Below are 17,221 nucleotides of genomic sequence, written 5' to 3'. Positions count from 1 at the left end.
TACCTCACCCTGGAACAATATTACCATGACAGTATTATTTCACCCTTTAACAATATTACCATGACAACATTATTTCACCCTTGAACAATATTACCATGACAACATTATTTCACCCTTGAACAATATTACCATGACAGCATTATTTCACCCTGGAACAATATTACAAAGACAGCAATATATCACCCTGGAACAATATTACCATGACAGCATTACCTTCTGGTTGTTGAGCCCAGGCTGAGCTGGTGGTCCTCCCAGGAGGCGGGGCACTGAGAGGTTTGATGTCATAGACAGGAAGTCTGGGGGCAGGGAGTGCCGGCCTAGACTCCACCTCCAGGAACTTTACAAACATCTCAGAGAACGACTGGAAAAGAACAGAAGAGATCAGAGAACTACCGGAGAAGAAAAAGAACAACAGAGAACTACCGGAGAAGAAGAAGAAGAACAACAGAGAACTACCGGAGAAGAAGAAGAAGAACAACAGAGAACTACCGGAGAAGAAGAAGAAGAACAACAGAGAACTACCGGAGAAGAAGAAGAAGAACAACAGAGAACTACCGGAGAAGAAGAAGAAGAACAACAGAGAACTACCGGAGAAGAAGAAGAAGAACAACAGAGAACTACCGGAGAAGAAGAAGAACAACAACAGAGAACTACCGGAGAAGAAGAAGAACAACAGAGAACTACCGGAGAAGAAGAAGAACAACAGAGAACTACCGGAGAAGAAGAAGAACAACAGAGAACTACCGGAGAAGAAGAAGAACAACAGAGAACTACCGGAGAAGAAGAACAACAGAGAACTACCAGAGAAGAAGAACAACAGAGAACTACCAGAGAAGAAGAACAGAGAACTACCAGAGAAGAAGAACAGAGAACTACCAGAGAAGAAGAACAGAGAACTACCGGAGAAGAAGAAGAACAGATAACTACCGGAGAAGAAGAACAACAGAGAACTACCGGAGAAGAAGAACAACAGAGAACTACCAGAGAAGAAGAACAACAGAGAACTACCAGAGAAGAAGAACAACAGAGAACTACCAGAGAAGAAGAACAACAGAGAACTACCAGAGAAGAAGAACAACAGAGAACTACCAGAGAAGAAGAACAACAGAGAACTACCAGAGAAGAAGAACAACAGAGAACTACCAGAGAAGAAGAACAGAGAACTACCAGAGAAGAAGAACAGAGAACTACCAGAGAAGAAGAACAGAGAACTACCAGAGAAGAACAGAGAACTACCGGAGAAGAAGAAGAACAGATAACTACCGGAGAAGAAGAACAGATAACTACCAGAGAAGAAGAACAGATAACTACCGGAGAAGAAGAACAACAGAGAACTACCAGAGAAGAAGAACAACAGAGAACTACCAGAGAAGAAGAACAGAGAACTACCGGAGAAGAAGAACAACAGAGAACTACCAGAGAAGAAGAACAACAGAGAACTACCAGAGAAGAAGAACAGAAGATCAAAGTAGGGTAGCTGGGTACCAAAGTTAGTTTAGGTACGTGTGTGCATATGTGTCGATATGTGTGCGCATATCTGTGTGTGTCTGTGTGTCCATATCTGTGTGTGTCCATATCTGTGTGTGTGTCCTGGATATCATAAGGTGAATGCACCAATTTGTAAGTCGCTCTGGATAAGAGCGTCTGCTAAATGACTTAAATGTAAATGTATATCTGTGTCCGTATCTGTGTGTGTGTGTGTGTCCAGATCTCTGTGTGTGTCCATATCTCTGTGTGTGTGTGTGTCCATATCTCTGTGTGTGTGTGTGTGTCCATATCTCTGTGTGTGTGTGTGTGTGTCCATATCTCTGTGTGTGTGTGTGTGTGTGTCCATATCTCTGTGTGTGTGTGTGTGTGTGTGTGTCCATATCTCTGTGTGTGTGTGTCCATATCTCTGTGTGTGTGTGTCCATATCTGTGTGTGTGTGTCCATATCTGTGTGTGTGTGTCCATATCTGTGTATGTGTGTCCATATCTGTGTATGTGTGTGTGTGTGTGTCCATATCTGTGTGTGTGTCCATATCTGTGTGTTTATCCATATCTGTGTGTGTATCCATATCTGTGTCTATATCTGTGTGTGTATCCATATCTGTGTGTGTATCCATATCTGTGTGTGTATCCATATCTGTGTGTGTATCCATATCTGTGTGTGTATCCATATCTGTGTGTGTATCCATATCTGTGTGTTTATCCATATCTGTGTGTTTATCCATATCTGTGTGTTTATCCATATCTGTGTGTTTATCCATATCTGTGTGTTTATCCATATCTGTGTGTTTATCCATATCTGTGTGTTTATCCATATCTGTGTGTTTATCCATATCTGTGTGCATAATGTCCATATACTCACGTTGTTGAAGCCCCCCTGTCCTGCTCCAGGTCTCTGTGGTGTGTTGGGGACACTCTGTACAGCTCTGCCTCCCAACCAGCCGGGCACCCAGCCGCCGACACCATGGCCTCCCTCCTCCTCCAACAGCTACAGGGATATAGGTTAGAGGTCAGAGTTCACAATTAGTCAGGGACAGAGTGAGGTGACCACCAATCCGGGATTAGAGGTTACGTAGTGGTGGAGAGTCGACTCCAAAAGAGTTGATTCCTCGACCACCGAGAGCCGGAGTCGACTCCAAAAGAGTTGATTCCTCGACCACCGAGAGCCGGAGTCGACTCCAAAAGAGTTGATTCCTCGACCACCGAGAGCCGGAGTCGACTCCAAAAGAGTTGATTCCTCGACCACCGGAGTCAACTCTAAAAAATCCTGGAGTCGTTCCACCCCCTGATTGGTCCAAAACACTGTTCCAACCCAGTACAATACTCCTTGAGTGATCGCTGATTGGTCCAAAACACTGTTCCAACCCAGTACAATACTCCTTGAGTGATCTCTGATTGGTCCAAAACACTGTTCCAACCCAATACTCCTTGAGTGATCGCTGATTGGTCCAAAACACTGTTCCAACCCAGTACAATACTCCTTGAGTAATCGCTGATTGGTCCAAAACACTGTTCCAACCCAGTACAATACTCCTTGAGTAATCGCTGATTGGTCCAAAACACTGTTCCAACCCAATACAATACTCCTTGAGTGATCTCTGATTGGTCCAAAACACTGTTCCAACCCAGTACAATACTCCTTGAGTGATCGCTGATTGGTCCAAAACACTGTTCCAACCCAATACAATACTCCTTGAGTGATCTCTGATTGGTCCAAAACACTGTTCCAACCCAATACTCCTTGAGTGATTGCTGATTGGTCCAAAACACTGTTCCAACCCAATACTCCTTGAGTGATTGCTGATTGGTCCAAAACACTGTTCCAACCCAATACTCCTTGAGTGATCGCTGATTGGTCCAAAACACTGTTCCAACCCAATACAATACTCCTTGAGTAATCGCTGATTGGTCCAAAACACTGTTCCAACCCAGTACAATACTCCTTGAGTGATCTCTGATTGGTTCAAAACACTGTTGTGAAACTATCATAAGTAGGGGATACTCAACAGCAGCGGTCACCAACCTCATCGGAGTCAAGATTCCCTTCCGAGTCAAAATGGAAGACAACATTATTTTTTTTAAAGCGTGACTTAATGAAAAACATATGCCTATGCAAAATTAACCAATTAAAAACAGTTCTGTAGTAATGTGGTTTGTGCAGTAGGCTATAGGCCCAATACATTATCACTGTATATTGGCTATGCTCAGTAGGCTACAGGCCCAATACATTATCACTGTATATTGGCTATGCTCAGTAGACTATAGACCCAATATGCTCAGTAGGTTATAGGCCCAATACATTATCACTGTATATTGGCTATGCTCAGTAGACTATAGACCCAATATGCTCAGTAGGCTATAGGCCCAATACATTATCACTGCATATTGGCTATGCTCAGTAGGCTATAGGCCCAATACATTATCACTGCATATTGGCTATGCTCAGTAGGCTATAGGCCCAATACATTATCACTGCATATTGGCTATGCTCAGTAGGCTATAGGCCCAATACATTATCACTGCATATTGGCTATGCTCAGTAGGCTATAGACCCAAATACATTATCACTGTATATTGGCTATGCTCAGTAGACTATAGACCCAATATGCTCAGTAGGCTATAGGCCCAATACATTATCACTGCATATTGGCTATGCTCAGTAGGCTATAGGCCCAATACATTATCACTGCATATTGGCTATGCTCAGTAGGCTATAGGCCCAATACATTATCACTGCATATTGGCTATGCTCAGTAGGCTATAGACCCAAAAACATTATCACTGCATATTGGCTATGCTCAGTAGGCTATAGACCCAAAAACATTATCACTGCATATTTGCTATGCTCAGTAGGCTATAGGCCCAATACATTATCACTGCATATTTGCTATGCTCAGTAGGCTATAGACCCAATACATTATCACTGTATATTGGCTATGCTCAGTAGGCTATAGACCCAAAAACATTATCACTGCATATTTGCTATGCTCAGTAGGCTATAGGCCCAATATACTATCACTGTATATTAGCTATGCTCAGTAGGTTATAGACCCAATATGCTCAGTAGGCTATAGGTCCAATACATTATCACTGCATATTGGCTATGCTCAGTAGGCTATAGGCCCAATACATTATCACTGTATATTAGCTATGCTCAGTAGGCTACAGGCCCAATACATTATCACTGTATATTGGCTATGCTCAGTAGGCTATAGACCCAATACATTATCACTGTATATTAGCTATGCTCAGTAGGCTATAGACCAATACATTATCACTGCATATTGGCTATGCTCAGTAGGCTACAGGCCCAATACATTATCACTGTATATTAGCTATGCTCAGTAGGTTATAGGCCCAATACATTATCACTGTATATTGGCTATGCTCAGTAGGTTATAGGCCCAATACATTATCACTGTATATTGGCTATGCTCAGTAGGCTATAGGCCCAATACATTATCACTGTATATTGGCTATGCTCGGTAGGCTATAGGCCCAATACATTATCACTGTATATTGGCTATGCTCAGTAGGCTATAGGCCCAATACATTATCACTGTATATTGGCTATGCTCAGTAGGCTATAGGCCCAATACATTATCAGTGTATATTGGCTATGCTCAGTAGGTTATAGACCCACTATGCTCAGTAGGCTATAGACCCAATATGCTCAGGAGGCTACAGGCCCAATACATTATCAGTGTATATTGGCTATGCTCAGTAGGTTATAGACCCACTATGCTCAGTAGGCTATAGACCCAATATGCTCAGTAGGCTACAGGCCCAATACATTATCAGTGTATATTGGCTATGCTCAGTAGGTTATAGACCCACTATGCTCAGTAGGCTATAGACCCAATATGCTCAGTAGGCTACAGGCCCAATACATTATCAGTGTATATTGGCTATGCTCAGTAGGCTATAGACCCAATATGCTCAGTAGGCTATAGGCCCAATACATTATCAGTGTATATTGGCTATGCTCAGTAGGTTATAGACCCACTATGCTCAGTAGGCTATAGACCCAATATGCTCAGTAGGCTACAGGCCCAATACATTATCACTGTATATTGGCTATGCTCGGTAGGCTATAGGCCCAATACATTATCACTGTATATTGGCTATGCTCAGTAGGCTATAGGCCCAATACATTATCACTGTATATTAGCTATGCTCAGTAGGCTATAGACCCAATACATTATCACTGCATATTGGCTATGCTCAGTAGGCTACAGGCCCAATACATTATCACTGTATATTGGCTATGCTCAGTAGGCTATAGGCCCAATACATTATCACTGTATATTAGCTATGCTCAGTAGGCTATAGGCCCAATACATTATCACTGCATATTGGCTATGCTCAGTAGGCTATAGGCCCAATACATTATCACTGTATATTGGCTATGCACAGTAGGCTATAGGCCCAATACATTATCAGTGTATATTGGCTATGCTCAGTAGGTTATAGACCCACTATGCTCAGTAGGCTATAGACCCAATATGCTCAGTAGGCTACAGGCCCAATACATTATCAGTGTATATTGGCTATGCTCAGTAGGTTATAGACCCACTATACTCAGTAGGCTATAGACCCAATATGCTCAGTAGGCTATAGGCCCAATACATTATCAGTGTATATTGGCTATGCTCAGTAGGTTATAGACCCACTATGCTCAGTAGGCTATAGACCCAATATGCTCAGTAGGCTATAGGCCCAATACATTATCAGTGTATATTGGCTATGCTCAGTAGGTTATAGACCCACTATACTCAGTAGGCTATAGACCCAATATGCTCAGTAGGCTATAGGCCCAATACATTATCAGTGTATATTGGCTATGCTCAGTAGGTTATAGACCCACTATGCTCAGTAGGCTATAGACCCAATATGCTCAGTAGGTTATAGGTCCAATACATTATCACTGTATATTGGCTATGCTCAGTAGGTTACAGGCCCAATACATTATCACGGTATATTGGCTATGCTCAGTAGGTTATAGGCCCAATACATTATCACTGTATATTAGCTATGCTCAGTAGGTTATAGACCCAATACATTATCACTGTATACTGGCTATGCTCAGTAGGCTATAGGCCCAATACATTATCAGTGTATATTGGCTATGCTCAGTAGGTTATAGACCCACTATGCTCAGTAGGCTATAGACCCAATATGCTCAGTAGGCTACAGGCCCAATACATTATCAGTGTATATTGGCTATGCTCAGTAGGTTATAGACCCACTATGCTCAGTAGGCTACAGGCCCAATATGCTCAGTAGGTTATAGGCCCAATACATTATCACTGTATACTGGCTATGCTCAGTAGGCTACAGGCCCAATATGCTCAGTAGGTTATAGGCCCAATACATTATCACTGTATATTGGCTATGCTCAGTAGGTTATAGGCCCAATACATTATCACTGTATATTGGCTATGCTCAGTAGGTTATAGGCCCAATACATTATCACTGTATATTAGCTATGCTCAGTAGGTTATAGACCTAATACATTATCACTGTATACTGGCTATGCTCAGTAGGCTATAGGCCCAATACATTATCAGTGTATATTGGCTATGCTCAGTAGGTTATAGACCCACTATGCTCAGTAGGCTACAGGCCCAATATGCTCAGTAGGTTATAGGCCCAATACATTATCACTGTATACTGGCTATGCTCAGTAGGCTACAGGCCCAATATGCTCAGTAGGTTATAGGCCCAATACATTATCACTGTATATTGGCTATGCTCAGTAGGTTATAGGCCCAATACATTATCACTGTATATTGGCTATGCTCAGTAGGTTATAGGCCCAATACATTATCACTGTATATTAGCTATGCTCAGTAGGTTATAGACCCAATACATTATCACTGTATACTGGCTATGCTCAGTAGGCTATAGGCCCAATACATTATCAGTGTATATTGGCTATGCTCAGTAGGTTATAGACCCACTATGCTCAGTAGGCTACAGGCCCAATATGCTCAGTAGGTTATAGGCCCAATACATTATCACTGTATACTGGCTATGCTCAGTAGGCTACAGGCCCAATATGCTCAGTAGGTTATAGGCCCAATACATTATCACTGTATATTGGCTATGCTCAGTAGGTTATAGGTCCAATACATTATCACTGCATATTGGCTATGCTCAGTAGGTTATAGGCCCAATACATTATCACTGTATATTGGCTATGCTCAGTAGGTTATAGGCCCAATACATTATCACTGTATATTGGCTATGCTCAGTAGGTTATAGGCCCAATACATTATCACTGTATATTGGCTATGCTCAGTAGGTTATAGGTCCAATACATTATCACTGCATATTGGCTATGCTCAGTAGGTTATAGGCCCAATACATTATCACTGTATAAAGTCTCCGCACACTTCGTCAGATGGAAATGTATTTTAATATAGCAGAGCTTTCGATCAGTCGACCCTTCATCAGAGTATATCTCCACAGTCAATAGTGGGACAGATAAGGCCACACAGCGAGCCAGAGGTAATAGCAGACAACAGTGGTAATCTAAAGTACCCAGAAAGGCCACTAGATGTCATACTATCAGATAGAAATACAGGATAGAACAGAACGTGTTCTAGATGTATTTCTACTAGAACAAAAAACGCATGTAGACAGGGAATGTGGTGTTAGTAAAGGAACACAAACTCTCAAAGAGATAAAACGGGAAAACATACAAAACACTATATAGAACCAGGAAATGTAGAAAATTATACTATATAGATATGTAGAAATAGGAAATGTAGAAAATGTATATTCTATAGATATGTAGAAAATGATATAGATATGTAGAACCAGGAAATATAGAAAATGTTATATATGTATATGTAGAACCAGGAAATGTAGAAAATTATAGATATGTAGAACCAGGAAATGTAGAAAATTATAGATATGTAGAACCAGGAAATGTAGAAAAAAAATATATATATATTTTTAAATGGTATATGATCACACTGGTAATAGATCATTTGTAGTATTACTTGTGACACAACTGAGTGAGCGTAAAAACGTGACTTTCCCCCCCGGCTGCCTCTCAACCGAATTCCTGTCCCTCCACTGAGAAAAAGTTACACAGTCTACCAGCTGATGGTGAAACTCAAGTCAACACTGCATTCTGCCTCACGCACCAATTCATGTTGTTACTCCTATGACCAGAGAAAGTCATATTCCTCAATATTAAAATAGACACAAGCTTCTAATAATAACAACGTAAGCTTATCGGAACACTTTGTTATACTCCTTCATTATAGCTGCAGAGCTGGTTGTAACATAGCTGCAGTGCTGGTTGTAACATAGCTGCAGGGCTGGTTGTAACATAGCTGCAGGGCTGGTTGTAACATAGCTGCAGGGCTGGTTGTAACATAGCTGCAGAGCTGGTTGTAACATAGCTGCAGGGCTGGTTGTAGCATAGCTGCAGTGCTGGTTGTAACATAGCTGCAGTGCTGGTTGTAACATAGCTGCAGGGCTGGTTGTAACATAGCTGCAGAGCTGGTTGTAGCATAGCTGCAGGGCTGGTTGTAACATAGCTGCAGGGCTGGTTGTAACATAGCTGCAGGGCTGGTTGTAACATAGCTGCAGGGCTGGTTGTAGCATAGCTGCAGGGCTGGTTGTAGCATAGCTGCAGTGCTGGTTGTAACATAGCTGCAGGGCTGGTTGTAGCATAGCTGCAGAGCTGGTTGTAACATAGCTGCAGGGCTGGTTGTAACATAGCTGCAGGGCTGGTTGTAACGTAGCTGCAGGGCTGGTTGTAACATAGCTGCAGGGCTGGTTGTAACATAGCTGCAGGGCTGGTTGTAGCATAGCTGCAGGGCTGGTTGTAGCATAGCTGCAGGGCTGGTTGTAGCATAGCTGCAGTGCTGGTTGTAACATAGCTGCAGGGCTGGTTGTAGCATAGCTGCAGGGCTGGTTGTAACATAGCTGCAGAGCTGGTTGTAACATAGCTGCAGGGCTGGTTGTAACATAGCTGCAGAGCTGGTTGTAACATAGCTGCAGGGCTGGTTGTAACATAGCTACAGAGCTGGTTGTAACATAGCTGCAGGGCTGGTTGTAACATAGCTGCAGGGCTGGTTGTAGCATAGCTGCAGGGCTGGTTGTAACATAGCTGCAGTGCTGGTTGTAACATAGCTGCAGGGCTGGTTGTAACGTAGCTGCAGGGCTGGTTGTAACATAGCTGCAGGGCTGGTTGTAACGTAGCTGCAGGGCTGGTTGTAACATAGCTGCAGGGCTGGTTGTAACATAGCTGCAGGGCTGGTTGTAACATAGCTGCAGGGCTGGTTGTAACATAGCTGCAGGGCTGGTTGTAACATAGCTGCAGGGCTGGTTGTAACATAGCTGCAGAGCTGGTTGTAACATAGCTGCAGGGCTGGTTGTAACATAGCTGCAGTGCTGGTTGTAACATAGCTGCAGAGCTGGTTGTAACATAGCTGCAGGGCTGGTTGTAACATAGCTGCAGGGCTGGTTGTAACATAGCTGCAGAGCTGGTTGTAACATAGCTGCAGGGCTGGTTGTAACATAGCTGCAGTGCTGGTTGTAACATAGCTGCAGGGCTGGTTGTAACATAGCTGCAGGGCTGGTTGTAACATAGCTGCAGAGCTGGTTGTAACATAGCTGCAGAGCTGGTTGTAACATAGCTGCAGGGCTGGTTGTAACATAGCTGCAGGGCTGGTTGTAACATAGCTGCAGGGCTGGTTGTAACATAGCTGCAGTGCTGGTTGTAACATAGCTGCAGGGCTGGTTGTAACATAGCTGCAGGGCTGGTTGTAACATAGCTGCAGGGCTGGTTGTAACATAGCTGCAGGGCTGGTTGTAACATAGCTGCAGTGCTGGTTGTAACATAGCTGCAGGGCTGGTTGTAACATAGCTGCAGGGCTGGTTGTAACATAGCTGCAGTGCTGGTTGTAACATAGCTGCAGGGCTGGTTGTAACATAGCTGCAGGGCTGGTTGTAGCATAGCTACAGAGCTGGTTGTAACATAGCTACAGAGCTGGTTGTAACATAGCTACAGAGCTGGTTGTAACATAGCTGCAGTGCTGGTTGTAACATAGCTACAGAGCTGGTTGTAACATAGCTACAGAGCTGGTTGTAACATAGCTACAGAGCTGGTTGTAACATAGCTACAGAGCTGGTTGTAACATAGCTACAGAGCTGGTTGTAACATAGCTGCAGTGCTGGTTGTAACATAGCTACAGAGCTGGTTGTAACATAGCTGCAGGGCTGGTTGTAACATAGCTGCAGGGCTGGTTGTAGCATAGCTGCAGGGCTGGTTGTAACATAGCTGCAGGGCTGGTTGTAACATAGCTGCAGGGCTGGTTGTAACGTAGCTGCAGAGCTGGTTGTAGCATAGCTGCAGTGCTGGTTGTAACATAGCTGCAGGGCTGGTTGTAACATAGCTGCAGGGCTGGTTGTAACATAGCTGCAGGGCTGGTTGTAGCATAGCTGCAGGGCTGGTTGTAACATAGCTACAGAGCTGGTTGTAACATAGCTGCAGGGCTGGTTGTAACATAGCTGCAGGGCTGGTTGTAACATAGCTGCAGGGCTGGTTGTAACATAGCTGCAGGGCTGGTTGTAACATAGCTGCAGGGCTGGTTGTAACATAGCTGCAGGGCTGGTTGTAACATAGCTGCAGGGCTGGTTGTAGCATAGCTGCAGGGCTGGTTGTAACATAGCTGCAGGGCTGGTTGTAACATAGCTGCAGAGCTGGTTTGGTAACAGAAGACAGAATGGTCACAGAGTACTTGTCTTTTATGTATACAGCAACACCATCACCCTTAATCATAGTAACCATCAATGCCAATGTCTTTGTCTTTGAGCCACGTTTCAGAAAGCAATACAAGAGTCTGCGGTTTTATCCAAATATTCACGAAATCAAGTTTGGGAAGAAGACTTCTTCCATTTATGTGCGGAAACTTCCGACCATTCTGACTGTTTAATCGAAATGGTAGAAGTGTCAGGACCTGGGTTAGATTGCACATTTCCTGACAGTAAAAGCAGCAAAAATAATGGCAAGTCTAGATGGGATTTTACAACATTTACGATTCACAGCCAGTACAAGAACCTACCGTCCAGAAGAACCAGTCTTTAACACTACGTATTTCAAAAGGTGCATACAGTTCAGAGGTATGGTTATGTAAACACTCCAGCCATGTAAACAACAAGTGTGCAGTTTCTCTCATGTTGAATGAAGAAAACACATGGTGTTCTCCAGTGCAACAGTGGGGGGGAAAAGGGTATGGTTTCTCACCAGGACGCAACATGGGAAACACTCAAATGTTCTCCACATCAAGGGTAAACAATAGCAACAGCAACATGTTTGTTTGTAGCCTATCAATCAATATTAGAAATAACCATCAAACGTTTTCTAAGAATCAGATCTATAGGCCTATGAGGTCACACACTAATCACACATAGGCCTATGAGGTCACACACTAATCACACATAGACCTATGAGGTCACACACTAATCACACATAGACCTATGAGGTCACACACTAATCACAAATAGGCCTATGAGGTCACACACTAATCACACATAGACCTATGAGGTCACACACTAATCACACATAGGCCTATGAGGTCACACACTAATCACACATAGACCTATGAGGTCACACACTAATCACATATAGGCCTATGAGGTCACACACTAATCACACATAGGCCTATGAGGTCACACTCTAATCACACATAGGCCTATGAGGTCACAATCTAATCACACATAGGCCTATGAGGTCACACACTAATCACACATAGGCCTATGAGGTCACACTCTAATCACACATAGGCCTATGAGGTCACAATCTAATCACACATAGGCCTATGAGGTCACACACTAATCACACATAGGCCTATGAGGTCACACACTAATCACAAATAGACCTATGAGGTCACACACTAATCACAAATAGACCTATGAGGTCACACACGAATCACACATAGACCTATGCGGTCACACACTAATCACACATAGGCCTATGAGGTCACACTCTAATCACACATAGGCCTATGAGGTCACACACTAATCACACATAGGCCTATGAGGTCACACACTAATCACACATAGACCTATGAGGTCACACACTAATCACACATAGACCTATGAGGTCACACACTAATCACACATAGACCTATGAGGTCACACACTAATCACACAGACCTATGAGGTCACACACTAATCACACATAGACCTATGAGGTCACACACTAATCACACATAGACCTATGAGGTCACACACTAATCACACATAGACCTATGAGGTCACACACTAATCACACATAGACCTATGAGGTCACACACTAATCACACATAGACCTATGAGGTCACACACTAATCACACATAGACCTATGAGGTCACACACTAATCACAAATAGACCTAACTAATAATGTAAATGCAACAAGTTCCTGAGTAAAGGTCCACAGGCTAAAGATAAAATTAAGTAAGTTAAAAAAAAAACAGTTGTATTTGGAATGATTATAACAAAACCCTCGTAAACAAACAAACAGAAGTGCACGAGACACACATTGTCAACTGCCGTCTTGGTAGGATTGTATGCTTCTCAGTGGAAACAGACCTCCGTGGCAAAAAAACTCCAAATGAATTACATTAACAGATTGAGTTAAAATACCTTCGCTTGAAAAATAAATTAAGGGAGTATGCGAGCATAGACTCTCACTTCGTCTAGCCAAGTTCTACTAGGAGCAAACCCAACCTATATATGAGGACGCCTTTAGAATGGTTTACTAGCAAATGACAATGACCCCAAGAGTTGGCAAGACAACACAAACTGATCTAGGACCAAGCTAGGGATTCAAAGCCACAGAGAATGTTAATGTGTCATTATCTAGAGACTGACGCCAGATCAGTTGTGGTTGGACTAAAGGGATTACAAACATGTCTAAATGTAAAAACATCCCCATACGTTTTCAGCCTTCTAGCCAAGAGATATTCAGAAATCACAGAGGGAGACAGATACAGGTTTGAAAAGACATTATGAATAAAACAGATGATTGAAAAAGATGAAAAAGAACAAATAGAAGGATAGGAGAGGATCCCAAATAAGGATAAGAGATAAAAACAAGGAAGTAAGGAGAGGAGGGGGCAGAAAGAGGAAGTAAGGAGAGGAGGAGCAGAAAGAGGAAGTAAGGAGAGGAGGAGCAGAAAGAGGAAGTAAGGAGAGGAGGGTCAGAAAGAGGAAGCAAGGAGAGGAGGGTCAGAAAGAGGAAGCAAGGAGAGGAGGGTCAGAAAGAGGAAGCAAGGAGAGGAGGGGGCAGAAAGAGGAAGTAAGGAGAGCGGGCAGAAAGAGGAAGTAAGGAGAGGGGGCAGAAAGAGGAAGTAAGGAGAGGGGGCAGAAAGAGGAAGTAAGGAGAGGAGGAGCAGAAAGAGGAAGTAAGGAGAGGAGGGGCAGAAAGAGGAAGTAAGGAGAGGAGGGGCAGAAAGAGGAAGTAAGGAGAGGAGGGGCAGAAAGAGGAAGTAAGGAGAGGAGGGGCAGAAAGAGGAAGTAAGGAGAGGAGGGGCAGAAAGAGGAAGTAAGGAGAGGAGGGGGCAGAAAGAGGAAGTAAGGAGAGGAGGGGGCAGAAAGAGGAAGTAAGGAGAGGAGGGGGCAGAAAGAGGAAGTAAGGAGAGGAGGAGCAGAAAGAGGAAGTAAGGAGAGGAGGAGCAGAAAGAGGAAGCAAGGAGAGGAGGGTCAGAAAGAGGAAGCAAGGAGAGGAGGGTCAGAAAGAGGAAGTAAGGAGAGGAGGGTCAGAAAGAGGAAGTAAGGAGAGGGGTCAGAAAGAGGAAGTAAGGAGAGGGGTCAGAAAGAGGAAGTAAGGAGAGGAGGGGTCAGAAAGAGGAAGTAAGGAGAGGAGGGGTCAGAAAGAGGAAGTAAGGAGAGGAGGGGGCAGAAAGAGGAAGTAAGGAGAGGAGGGGGCAGAAAGAGGAAGTAAGGAGAGGAGGGGGCAGAAAGAGGAAGTAAGGAGAGGAGGGGGCAGAAAGAGGAAGTAAGGAGAGGAGGGGGCAGAAAGAGGAAGTAAGGAGAGGAGGGGGCAGAAAGAGGAAGTAAGGAGAGGAGGGGCAGAAAGAGGAAGTAAGGAGAGGAGGAGCAGAAAGAGGAAGTAAGGAGAGGGGCAGAAAGAAGAAGTAAGGAGAGGAGGAGCAGAAAGAGGAAGTAAGGAGAGGAGGGGGCAGAAAGAGGAAGTAAGGAGAGGAGGGGCAGAAAGAGGAAGTAAGGAGAGGAGGGGCAGAAAGAGGAAGTAAGGAGAGGGGCAGAAAGAAGAAGTAAGGAGAGGGGGCAGAAAGAGGAAGTAAGGAGAGGAGGGGCAGAAAGAGGAAGTAAGGAGAGGAGGGTCAGAAAGAGGAAGTAAGGAGAGGAGGGTCAGAAAGAGGAAGTAAGGAGAGGAGGGGGCAGAAAGAGGAAGTAAGGAGAGGAGGGGGCAGAAAGAGGAAGTAAGGAGAGGAGGGGGCAGAAAGAGGAAGTAAGGAGAGGAGGGGCAGAAAGAGGAAGTAAGGAGAGGAGGGGGCAGAAAGAGGAAGTAAGGAGAGGAGGGGGCAGAAAGAGGAAGTAAGGAGAGGAGGGGGCAGAAAGAGGAAGTAAGGAGAGGAGGGGGCAGAAAGAGGAAGTAAGGAGAGGGTGGGGGCAGAAAGAGGAAGTAAGGAGAGGGTGGGGGCAGAAAGAGGAAGTAAGGAGAGGAGGGGTCAGAAAGAGGAAGTAAGGAGAGGAGGGTCAGAAAGAGGAAGTAAGGAGAGGAGGGGGCAGAAAGAGGAAGTAAGGAGAGGAGGGGGCAGAAAGAGGAAGTAAGGAGAGGAGGGGGCAGAAAGAGGAAGTAAGGAGAGGAGGGGGCAGAAAGAGGAAGTAAGGAGAGGAGGGGGCAGAAAGAGGAAGTAAGGAGAGGAGGGGGCAGAAAGAGGAAGTAAGGAGAGGAGGGGGCAGAAAGAGGAAGTAAGGAGAGGAGGGGGCAGAAAGAGGAAGTAAGGAGAGGAGGGGGCAGAAAGAGGAAGTAAGGAGAGGAGGGGGCAGAAAGAGGAAGTAAGGAGAGGAGGGGGCAGAAAGAGGAAGTAAGGAGAGGAGGGGGCAGAAAGAGGAAGTAAGGAGAGGAGGGGGCAGAAAGAGGAAGTAAGGAGAGGAGGGGTCAGAAAGAGGAAGTAAGGAGAGGGGGCAGAAAGAGGAAGTAAGGAGAGGAGGGTCAGAAAGAGGAAGTAAGGAGAGGAGGGTCAGAAAGAGGAAGTAAGGAGAGGAGGGTCAGAAAGAGGAAGTAAGGAGAAGAGGGTCAGAAAGAGGAAGTAAGGAGAAGAGGGTCAGAAAGAGGAAGTAAGGAGAGGAGGGGGCAGAAAGAGGAAGTAAGGAGAGGAGGGTCAGAAAGAGGAAGTAAGGAGAGGAGGATCAGAAAGAGGAAGTAAGGAGAGGAGGGGCAGAAAGAGGAAGTAAGGAGAGGGGGCAGAAAGAGGAAGTAAGGAGAGGGGGCAGAAAGAGGAAGTAAGGAGAGGGGGCAGAAAGAGGAAGTAAGGAGAGGAGGGGGCAGAAAGAGGAAGTAAGGAGAGGAGGGGGCAGAAAGAGGAAGTGAAGTAAGGAGAGGAGGGGGCAGAAAGAGGAAGTAAGGAGAGGAGGGGGCAGAAAGAGGAAGTAAGGAGAGGGTGGGGGCAGAAAGAGGAAGGAGAGGAGGGTCAGAAAGAGGAAGTAAGGAGAGGAGGGGGCAGAAAGAGGAAGTAAGGAGAGGAGGGGGCAGAAAGAGGAAGTAAGGAGAGGAGGGGGCAGAAAGAGGAAGTAAGGAGAGGGTGGGGGCAGAAAGAGGAAGGAGAGGAGGGTCAGAAAGAGGAAGGAGAGGAGGGGGCAGAAAGAGGAAGTAAGGAGAGGAGGGGGCAGAAAGAGGAAGTAAGGAGAGGGGGCAGAAAGAGGAAGTAAGGAGAGGAGGGGGCAGAAAGAGGAAGTAAGGAGAGGAGGGGGCAGAAAGAGGAAGTAAGGAGAGGAGGGTCAGAAAGAGGAAGTAAGGAGAGGAGGGGCAGAAAGAGGAAGTAAGGAGAGGAGGGGGCAGAAAGAGGAAGTAAGGAGAGGGGGCAGAAAGAGGAAGTAAGGAGAGGGGGCAGAAAGAGGAAGTAAGGAGAGGAGGGTCAGAAAGAGGAAGTAAGGAGAGGAGGGTCAGAAAGAGGAAGTAAGGAGAGGAGGGTCAGAAAGAGGAAGTAAGGAGAGGAGGGGGCAGAAAGAGGAAGTAAGGAGAGGGTGGGGTCAGAAAGAGGAAGTAAGGAGAGGAAGGGTCAGAAAGAGGAAGTAAGGAGAGGAGGGTCAGAAAGAGGAAGTAAGGAGAGGAGGGTCAGAAAGAGGAAGTAAGGAGAGGAGGGGGCAGAAAGAGGAAGTAAGGAGAGGAGGGGGCAGAAAGAGGAAGTAAGGAGAGGAGGGGGCAGAAAGAGGAAGTAAGGAGAGGAGGGGGCAGAAAGAGGAAGTAAGGAGAGGAGGGGGCAGAAAGAGGAAGTAAGGAGAGGAAGGGGCAGAAAGAGGAAGTAAGGAGAGGAGGGGTCAGAAAGAGGAAGTAAGGAGAGGGTGGGGGCAGAAAGAGGAAGTAAGGAGAGGAGGGGGCAGAAAGAGGAAGTAAGGAGAGGAGGGGCAGAAAGAGGAAGTAAGGAGAGGAGGGGGCAGAAAGAGGAAGTAAGGAGAGGAGGGGGCAGAAAGAGGAAGTAAGGAGAGGAGGGTCAGAAAGAGGAAGTAAGGAGAGGAGGGTCAGAAAGAGGAAGTAAGGAG

General features: G+C 45.1%; 1 protein-coding gene across 1 annotated transcript in view; it reads right to left on the bottom strand.

Annotated features, from left to right (window-relative positions):
• The window catches only part of trip11 (thyroid hormone receptor interactor 11), a 76,085-nt gene that overhangs the window by 2,643 nt on the left and 56,221 nt on the right, over nt 1–17,221 (bottom strand). The window contains exons 31-32 of the mRNA XM_038967883.1: nt 2,350–2,475; nt 214–361 (exon numbers count right to left, since the gene is read on the bottom strand). Coding sequence (XP_038823811.1) covers nt 214–361; nt 2,350–2,475 — 274 coding nt within the window. The remainder of the gene's footprint in view (nt 1–213; nt 362–2,349; nt 2,476–17,221) is intronic.

The sequence above is a fragment of the Salvelinus namaycush genome, chromosome 28, assembly GCF_016432855.1.
Source record: "Salvelinus namaycush isolate Seneca chromosome 28, SaNama_1.0, whole genome shotgun sequence".
Lineage (NCBI taxonomy): Eukaryota > Metazoa > Chordata > Actinopteri > Salmoniformes > Salmonidae > Salvelinus > Salvelinus namaycush.
This window is presented reverse-complemented; position numbering and strand designations above follow the sequence as displayed.